This window comes from Mercenaria mercenaria, chromosome 18 (assembly GCF_021730395.1).
Source record: "Mercenaria mercenaria strain notata chromosome 18, MADL_Memer_1, whole genome shotgun sequence".
Classification (NCBI taxonomy): domain Eukaryota; kingdom Metazoa; phylum Mollusca; class Bivalvia; order Venerida; family Veneridae; genus Mercenaria; species Mercenaria mercenaria.
Genome location: NC_069378.1, coordinates 2,585,833 through 2,596,746, shown reverse-complemented (window position 1 = coordinate 2,596,746; position 10,914 = coordinate 2,585,833). Strand labels below are relative to the sequence as shown.

At 35.7% G+C, this 10,914-nt stretch overlaps 1 protein-coding gene across 1 annotated transcript; it reads left to right on the top strand.

Annotated features, from left to right (window-relative positions):
• The first annotated feature begins 572 nt into the window (after nucleotides 1-572).
• On the top strand, nucleotides 573-8,253 carry LOC123539299 (high mobility group nucleosome-binding domain-containing protein 5-like). The gene is made up of 2 exons (XM_045323867.2): nucleotides 573-627; nucleotides 7,646-8,253. The coding sequence occupies exons 1-2, from the start codon at nucleotides 573-575 to the stop codon at nucleotides 8,251-8,253; spliced, it is 663 nt and encodes a 220-aa protein (XP_045179802.2).
• The last annotated feature ends 2,661 nt before the right edge of the window (nucleotides 8,254-10,914 follow it).

Below are 10,914 nucleotides of genomic sequence, written 5' to 3'. Positions count from 1 at the left end.
CGTCATATCGTCACTGAAGAAAGAGTCTGTAAAGTGAAAGTTTTCACACTGGCTGCAGGTCCAGGGATCAGAACTGTTAGCGAGATTAGTATATTCCATTGGTGTAACATTTGAACATTTGATGTGAATCCATTTGTAACACGCCTCGCACTCTAGACCTCTGTGAGTACTAGCTACTGGTCTGTTACATACACCATATGGGTATTTTGTGGGTTCAGGGTTTTGTGCGATATCTCCAGCAATGACTAGTAGATACAGTTTATAGCACTGGCTAAGTTTAATAGGCAAAGATGGTACACGTCGAGTATGTTTTAGGTGGTAAAATATTAGGCTGTGTAAGATTATAATGCTCGAAGTTGAAGCTATTTTGAAATACGTTACATCATTCAGGCTGGTATCATGAAGAACTGCACTTTCTGAACAGTTACACTTGTGACTGTTAACATTTAATTGAGCTTTATGAATTAAGTTTGTGCAGCAGTTTAGACAACTGCAAAATATAAGTATTAACACAACAAAGTTTATGGGCGCTGCCATGTTTGTTTACACTCCAAATAGTTGAGGCGCTGTAGATGGATGAACAAGCGCCTACCGACACTGACTCAGGTGTAGTAGAGAAAGATTCCAGTAAATTCCTGTAAATATCGAGTCCAGGATCACTCCGTGGATGGATAAAGTTTATAAAAGCGTTGTTAAGATACTCTGATGTAAAAACGAGAGTTTTAAAATCGTTTAAAAGCCAAAAATTTCAAATTTTCTCGTGCGCTTTTCAAAATTGATGTTTTTTCTAGCGCATGCGCACAATTATCCCGCTTGATAAACTTGTTGAAATTGAAAGTTCAATAAATTAAATATTGATCGTTAGTTTTATGCCAAAATACATTAGTAGTACATTTCACTTGAAATCGTGTGTAAATGCATCCAGGATAAAATTCGTCTACAGAATAAACATTCTAATATTCATGCAAATATTTTAAATATTCATTTTCAAGATATTGATATGACTATATTTCTGTCTGGTGAATGGGAACGGATTGCGTTGATTAAGACATAACAATTAAACTTAGAACGTAGGTGTACTAGCGCAAAGCTTAAGGTATTCTATACAATAAATGTAGTTCGTACATTTTGCGGCATATCAAATGCAACACACTTCATAACTTCAGTCAGAATTTGTTTACAAATATAGTCAAAGCAAACAAGGCATTCACAAACTTATAGGCTTATATGAAACGAAAAATATTTACATTCGCCCTATTCTTTTGAAACTTTTGACGTTCAGTTCATATGAACAGCAAAAGGAAAGGCGCGAAAGTTACGTCATCGCTGCTTATTCTTGCATAAAAACTACTTTTTTTCACTGGATCCGCCCATGTATTAACGGGAGAAAAATCGTGTGCAAACAAGGTAATTCACGTAGTGTTGATACCCGATTTTTATTTTTGAAATGCTTTCCCAGGGACGTATATGTAATTCTGCGCAGATTGCATCTGGTATCTGCGTCTTGTTTCTTTCATAAAAACCTCTTCTTGAAGCATTAAAGATTCAATCTAAACCATAGAATGTTTTAATATATCAGTAACTAACGCCAAATGCGCAGCCCCCAACATTGTTCGTACTCGTTTCTTCCCTTGTTTACTTCCCTTTTAGAACTCGGCGTCAATTCAGATTTTGTAGACAACCGCGAATGTCAAAGAATCCCGTGTTTACCTGTGCGATTCTTTGTTTTTAGGAATCATATTTATGATTTTGGTAAATATCAGTCGGTATGTTTTTATCTAATTTCTCGAAGAATTTATATAAACAGCTCGGAAGCTTGACACTACGTTCGTACTCACCCGTACTCTAACTGCGTGTCCGTACTCAATATAACTCGAATGTAAAGTTATTATTCTTGAAATTGTGATCGAGTCCAAAAGTTGTAAAATGATATTAACAATTATTGGTAATTTTATGTTTGTAATAATGAGAGATAAAAAAATCGCTTAAAAACCTTCAGGATGTACTTTTGATAGTGTTGTTTATTTCCGGGCCCTGGATACGGATATTTAAAACATGTTTACCGTTTCCAAGAACAACAGGAATCGTAAATAAAAAATGTACCGGAATCGTCAAGTCATTACATATGAAAACAATACATAAATCGTCGTGAAATATTTGTTTATGCAAGAAAAACGACAATACACGTGTATTGACGCCTGCAGAAGCCCTTGGGATATGTTTGTGACCTCGACCTTCGGTCTCGGTCACAAACAATCCCGCGGGCTTCTGCAGACGTTAATACACAAAAAAACGTGTATTATCCCTACAGTGATAACCGACCGCTGTTTTGACGACGTCCGTGTACAGTCAGGGAGAACGTTCCTTAGATGACGTCGCAGTTGTTCCGTCTGGTGAACAGAATGGCCGGGAAGCTGATTTTAATCTTAACTGCTACAAATTATATGCAATTTATAATATTTTATATTTTACAAATGGAAAGGTAATATGATGTAAATGCAAGAAATGATACTTTTTTTTTTTGGTGTTCATGCGAAATGAACGACAGAATAGGATAGCTAGCGCGATTCATGGATTTGCCGATCCTATTCTGTCGTTCATTTCGCATGAACACCGAAAAAAATCATTTCATTTCTTAAATGAACCGATTCATTCACAATCCACAGGGACTTCCTGGAAATCATGTATTTCTTTTATCGTTTTTGAACTAATTTTATGTAGCTTTCATTAGGCACTCATTCACATTCCTTCCTGTATTTGCTATTTCGAGCTATTTGGGTTAATTGGAACTGAAACCGCTGCGGTAGACTAATACTTCGTCTCTTTACTAAGGAAGATCGGACTTGACATATTGGAGTGTGAAGAATAAATTTACTCACGAGAAAAAAATGATTTCAATGTCAAAAGCGGGAAAGAATGGAAACACTGTCCTGGGAATAGTTATATGATACACGAACAATACACGATTTTATAGATGGACACTATGCTAATTGACAGAAATAGAACTTTATGTTTTGTGCGTCCTTGTTTCGTCAAAAGATGTAATTTTCGTTTGCGTTTTCCGATTAAATTTTGATGCAAAATGCAAATGGTCTGACGTGATAAGTATAAAATAAAAAGGAAAATGTGTTTGTTTTTTATGAATATGGGATAAATCTAACCTGGTACTGAGACAGTGTTAACATTTTTCTCACGAGTCCATATTCACTAAAGACACACATGTTTCTTATACAAAAGTTATGCGAATATAAAATATACAAGTCGTTCGTATCCTACAATTATTTCAAGTAATTAGACAATTTACTAGCAAAATTAATAATAAATTATATAAAACATCATATTTACATAAATAATTTGGCTAAGAAAAACATGCCGTGCATGTATATAGCGTTAACTTTGAATGTTTAGTTATGGCCAAAAACATCAAGACATCATATTGAAATGAAATATAATTGGTGTCGTTATAGAGTTCAAGCTTTCAATCTTACTCCCTACATTTTTATAAAACTTCTCTCTTGGTGAAGTAATGATTAATTTCCTGCGAGTAACTACATTACAAGTAGATTAAGTGAAATATGTTTTCTTGTCTAAAGGAATAATGAAAATATATTTTCTTCTCTAAAGAAGAGAAAAAGACAGTTTATCATTTTACTATGATCTTTCCTTTAAGATTTATAACACAAATACAGTGATGATTTTGTTTTAAATTAGTTTCGTTTTTCAAGAAAGGAGATAGAAACTCCTTCTAAAAAGGACTGACTTAGCTCCTTTTGGAAATAGAGTCCAGAGAAGGCAAAGTTTCAGGGTGCTGTACACGATATCTTGAAAATACATATTTTTGTATTCTATTTGCTTAAGCTCAATAAAGATTTTTGTTTGGGAAATACATTTTCGCTTTGAGTGCTCTGTTGGCAAATAAAACACGTTTTTGTTTCCTTCCGAAGGCCTGAGTGAATAAATACGACGTATCTGAACGAAATTGAAAGTTTTAATTGCCAACAAAGAACACAAAACTAAAATCTATTTCCATTCTTACACGTTTGAATTACACCAGGAAGGGATAGTAATCTGGAATAAATTGCAGTTTTTAATACGAGGGAGTGAACCGGAATAGCCAAAAGTAGGTCATTTTGCGAAACGTATTGTAATCGACAAGACAATACACGGTAAAATCCTTCTTCGTTTATATAAAAGAAAATCTTAAAAGTGTTAGAACTGTTAATTTACATAACCGTTTCTACACACTAATGTAATCGGCGGCCAAAATATAAGCACAGAAATTTGCGACGAATTCCTCTGCGGCACACATTTGGCAGATTACATTACTCCATCAACTCGGTCAATATTGTCTCCAGACCCAATTTTGTCCTCAGGCTAAATGGAAGGAATTAAATTTGAAAGACAGAAAACATTTAAGTTAAAAACTTAAAACATCATAACAGTCATAAGTAGATCTAGACCAGTTCAAACATGTACCAGTCGATAAATAAAAACATTGACATTATCGGAATAAAATTTCAATTTTTCAAAATGATTTTATCGCTTGTATACAGTCGCTCAAATTCGTTAATCAAACATTTTCTGTTAGATAGAGCCGCAGAAGAACTATCAAACTGTAACAAATTTCGGTGGGTGCTATTATTTATCCGAGCGGTCTAGATAAAAATACACTAATGTCATAAAAAGAGAAGAAAAAGTATCAGAATGCAATAACACTAAAATGAAAGTACCTAAAATGCCGTATATATAATTTTCCAAATGACTGCTTGTCAAACTGATTTTTATAGCAAAATGCCTATAAATTCTCAATAACTATTACCAAAATAATTCCCAAGCTATCTGCTTAGTGATTTGAAAGAAATGATTCGAAAAAGATTAGCTTATAAAAGAATCAGAAGAATAATTAAAGATACTTGAAATGCCAAGAACTACAATGTATAAAACGTTACTAGAGTGGATAGTAAACCCTTAGCTTACAGCAAAATGCCTAACTAAAATAATCACCAGAATGTCACGACCCAGGCTTCTATGACCAATAAAAATACAGAATGCCCATATATGTTCTTTGTAGAAATATCAGCCAAAAGTCACAAAAGAAAAAGAATTTTAAAATGCCACTAGAGTACAACGACCCGGGCCTCCAATGCCTTTCAATATATCTAGCTAAAGAATGCCTTTCTTTTGCTTTAAAATTGTCTACTTGGCACTATCGTCCCAAAGTCCCAGCTTGACTTGTGCAATAAATAATTAATTAAATAATTAATTATTATCAATGTGTCTCCTTCGACATAACTATGTAAAACGTCTACTGATTGGATAAAAATACTTGCATTCATTTCAAATGAACGCCGTCCTGACTTTCAATAACTATACATGTACGTTTATATGCAAACAATAAGCGTTTATTGATACCTATTAAAACAAGTGAATGAAGTACGGCCATGCAATATAAAGTCCCCTACTGGAATGCACCTAATTTTCTCTACTGCAGTATAGCATAATGGACTGGTATCCGTCAATGATGTATAAACAATATTGTACTATATATACAGTATTCTATAAACAAAATACTTGGATTAAAATTTGTATATATAAAACCCTATAGTTGTTTTCATATAGCATATTTGGCCGATTATCAAAAAGGTAAAAAAAAATCCATACTTTACCAAGTAGAGATAGGTCAAAACACACTGGATGTAACATACATGTTGTACCACAGAAAACTGGTCTCAATTTTTCCCTACGGCCTGTAATCAGTAAGTTACAATATAAGCTATTTATAGTAATAACAAAGAGAAATAACTCTGAAAAACGAGAGTGCCTCATGGTGGTGAACATTTGTGCCAAGTTACATCAAAATCCCTCCATGCATAAAGAAGAAATGCTCCGGACAAAGTCATTCTTGAATTTGGCATTTGACCTCTAAGCTTGAGCTTGACCTTCGACCTAGGGACCAGGTTCTTGTGCATGACACTCCCTCTCATAGCGGTGAACATTTGTGCCAAGTAATATTCAAATCCTGTTTTGCATGACAAAGTTATACACCGGACAGGAAAAATGTCCCATAAACCTTTGATCTCCAAGTGCGACCTTGACCTGTAAGCTAGGGTTCTGGGTGTTGCGCATGACACGTCGTTTTATCATGGGGAACATTTATGCCAAGTAATATCAAAATCCCTTCATAGATGACAGATTTATGGACCGGACAGGAAAAAAGCTCTGTTGACATTTGACCTCCAATTGTGACCTTGACCTTTGAGCTAGGGGTCAGGGTTTTGCGCATGACACATTATCTCATCATGGGACAAGTAATATTAAAATACCTTCATGGATGGCAGAGTTATGGACCGGACACGAAACAGACCCTGTTCATGCCATTTTAACATTTGACTACCAAGTGCGACTTTGACCTTTGAGGTAGGGCCTGAAAGTTGTGCATGACACATCATCTTATTATGAGGTACATTTGTGCCAAGTAATATTAAAATCCCTTCATAGATGACAGATTTATGGACCGGACAGGAAAAAAGCTCTGTTGACATTTGACCTCAAATTGTGACCTTCACCTTTCAGCTAGGGGTCGGGATTTTGCGCACGACAAGTCGCCTCATCATGGGGAACATTTGTGCCAAGTAATATTAAAATCCCTTCATGGATGACAGAGTAATGGACCGGACAGGAAACAGACCCTGTTCATGCCATGTTAACATTTGACTGCCAAGTGTGACCTTGACCTTTGAGGTAAGGGTCTGAAAGTTGTGCATGACACATCATCTTATTATGAGGTACATTTGTGCCAAGTAATATTAAAATCCCTTCATGGATAGCAGAGTTATGGACCGGACAGTAAAAAAGCCCTGTTGACCTTTGACCTCAAATTGTGACTTTGACCTTTAAGCTAGGGGTCCGGATTTTGCGCATGACACGTTGTCTCATCATGGGGAACATTTGTGCCAAGTGATATTTAAATTCCTTCATGGATGACAGAGTTATGGACCGGACACGAAATTGCGGATGGACGGAAAGACGGACGAAATGACGGACGGATGGAAAAGCGCATTCCTATAGTCCCCGAAACTGGTTTTCAACCAGTAGGGGACTTATAAAACTTTAAAACTTTCAGCAATGATTTAATTTACCCCAGATACGTAGGTAAGTAATTGAACTGCATAATAAAGAGAAAAGTACTAAGTAGCACCTATCGAAAGCAGTTTTGTTAAAAGGCAGCAAAGGAACGATCTAATAAGAGTATCAGAGGCATTTTGTCACAGAAGTATGTTCAGTTGCTTTCTTTGTATTGGTTGTGGGGGGGGGGGGGGCTCCGTAACCGAGTGGTTAAGGTCGCAGACGACCTCAAATCACTTGCCCCTCATCGATGTCGCTTCGAGCCTCACTTGAATTTATTCATGTGAGGAAGCCATTCAGCTGGCTAACGGAAGGTCGGTGGTTCTACCCAGGTACCGGCTCGTGATGAGCTGGCAATGCGCCATATGACCTATAATTGTGTCGGTGTGACGTTAAACCCAACAGAATAAGTAAGTTCCTTGTATCGGATTCGGAAACTCCCTTTCTCTACCTTTGATAAAAGAGTAAAACTCATATTTTGTTATTGGCGTCTGTTTTCATATTCATTTTGATAATAAAGGTCAGAGAACGTCGGCTAGAAATAAGCTAGCGAACAGTAAAACAGCGGATGGCAAACAAGAAGATGACAAACAAGAAGATGGCAAACAAGAAGATGGTAAACATGAAGATCGTAAACAAGAAGATGGCAAACAAGAAGATGGTAAACAAGAAGATCGTAAACAAGAAGATGACAAACAAGAATATGGTAAACAAGAAGATTGTAAACAAGAGAATGGCAAACAAGAAGATGGTAAACAGGAAGATCGTAAACAAGGAGATGGCAAACAAGAAGATGGTAAACAAGATGGTAAACAAGAAGATGGTAAACAAGAAGATGGTTTACAAGAAGGTAGTAAACAAGAAGATGGCAAACAAGAAGATGGCAAACAAGAAGATGGTAAACAAGAAGATCGTAGGAAAGAAGATGGCAACCAAGACGATGGTAAACAAGAATATGGTAAACAAGAAGATCGTAAACAAGACAATGGCAAACAAAAAGGTGGCAAACAAGAAGATGGTAAACAAGAAGATGGAAAACAAGAAGACGGTAAACAAGAAGATCGTAAACAGGAAGATCGTAAACAAGAAGATGGCAAACAAGAAGATGGCAAACAAGAAGATGGTTAACAAGAAGATGGTAAACAAGAAGATGCTGTTTTTCGTTTAACAAGTACGATGCACAGTTACACTAGAAACCAAGCAGCATTCCATACAAAGAAAACCAGCTGTGCTATTTTAAACCTTATATTTCACACACAGGGAAAATCCAAATATAATGCCCGGTTGAAAGCAATCCATTGGATTGGAAAAGGTAGTGTTGACTAAATCGATCGAGCCTTAATATTTTTCCCGGCGTTTCCTGCTAAACTACATGCGGAGATACAAAATAACCGAAAGCAGTATATTGGCGTGGAGCCGTAACTCCAAGCCAAAAGGCGAAAGGTAAACTAGTTGATTTAATCATGCCGATTAGCTTATTTTTGCTTGTACAGTTTAGTTTGCGTATCATTAAAACAAATTATATAATCATTTAGCATTATCTAATATCTGTTTTTATAATTATATTTAAAATTAAACGTTACGACAAAGAATGGACAAAAATAGAAAAAAAGTGGAAACTCTACTGGTCGGTCAACACGAAGTCTATTTATCACATGTTACTAGTTTAGCAAAAGCTTACCAAAAGATAATGGAGTCTAATTATACACCAAACGAAACTTCTAACGCTCCCTTTGACAATATCTTTCATACTTGTGGTACCTTTTGTTGTTGTTTTTTTCTCACCCATTTAGAACAATATATTGTGCATGTCTAGAACTTACAAACAGGCGAAATGCGTTATAAGGCGGACATGTCCTATATTCTTTGAAAAAAATTAAATTTTGTTTCATATTTGGCCATATATCGGTGAAAAGCAATATCAACATCTCTGTATTACTCATGAATGTTGTTTGCTTGCTTTATGAAAACACTGTTTCAAAACAATGTTTTGTTACTACTCCCGCACGATAATTTAAACGACAGCATGTTTATATTATTTTTTGATTGTTATGGTTCTCATGCATTGTTAAACTCAGAAAGGTTGTCAATGATAGAAGTTAGGTGCATACTGTAAAGTTATACAAACATATTTTCTGTATTGAAACGTTTTAATGAAGAAAAATCATAATTATCAAACATGTTTTTGTTTGAGTTATCATTTTAAAATTTAGCCAACAATTTATCAAACAAATGAAAAGCCGTATTTATTTATCGTGCATGTATACCAATCGATTTTGTTGAAATCGTAAAATGTTATCAATATTATATTTCTTCTGAAACGTGTAGGCAATTTAATAAACGCACTAAGGGCATAATGAAAGATGATTGCAAAAATATTCGATTATTATAAAAATGTTGTTTCACGAAAACGTCGTAACAACAGGGTTACCGCTCTCATAAACTATGAAAGGCTTTCGCTAAATTTTATCGTAGATCATCCGAACTTTTTTAAGAAAGACAACGCACACCTTAAAACATTTTTAATCTGGTTTTATACCCGGAATACTACGGAGAAATAGTTTATAGACTAAAATTTAACATATATTTGTAACATATGTTACAGAAATGATTTAAGAAGACGCAATGAAAAGGGTGCATGTTTTAGTGATTCAACCCTATAGAGTTAGTCGCTACGCTTTCATATTGGATCATATTTACTCAAACTCCATGATGCTTATTTTCCCAGTTCCTTCAAAAAGGACAGAGGGAGTCAAATTTTGTCTAGAAACTTGCCTAGTTGTACCCTTAAAATATATTATAAGATTCTTTCACTGGTTATAAGTGCAGGTGGGAATTTCCGGCCTCGAGGGTAACTGTTTAGGCGGTAACTAGGTTCCTACCGAGTTACCGCTTAAACAGTTACCCGAGAGCCGGATACTAAAAATCTGCCTGAATAGCCTTACATATTTAACATGACATCCGCTCTTATTCAGTATTTATGCAACATGCAGTTGTAGCACATTAAATATAATGTTAATGACTTAGGTTACTACCTTTGTTCGTCTGTTAATGGTCGGATTTGAAAGTTAAGGTGTATTTCACCTGTTTTAAAAGAATTGATGGACATTGGTCTTGAAGACAATACCATGTGCATAAAACTTTTGAATCAATCGCTTAGTTTTCCTTTTTTCAGATTTGAGTTTTGCTAAATATAAGGAATACAAAAAAGCTTGGCATGTAACTGTTTGCAACTAGATTTGTATGAAGCTGCCCGCTTAGCTCAGTAGGGGGAGTGCCGCTCTACGGATCGCGGGGTCGTAAGTTCGATCCTCGGGCGGTCAGTATGTTCTCCGTGACAATTTTAAAAACGACATTGTGTCTGAAATCATTTGTCCTCCACCTCTGATTCATGTGGGGAAGTTGGCAGTTACTTGCGGAGAACAGGTTTGTACTGGTACAGAATCAAGGACCACTGGTTAGGTTAACTGCCCGCCGTTACATAACTGAAATACTACTGGAACACGGCGTTAAACCCAAAACAAACAAACAAACAGTGTTTTGTATGACAGGCTAACGATATCGTTTTATATATGCTACATCAACGGACTGCAAATTCGGAGCTTATGAACGTATTAGCTAGTATCTCTCCTTTATTTGTTTATTAACCACTAAACAAGTGGGTTTATCTTAATGTTCGGTCATCTTGAAAGCTTTTTGAAAACATTTGAATTGGTGTATCAACTGAATTTGTAGCTCGCAGCTATGTTAAAGTCGCTGGCTTCGACCACCCATTTAACCCTAACTAGT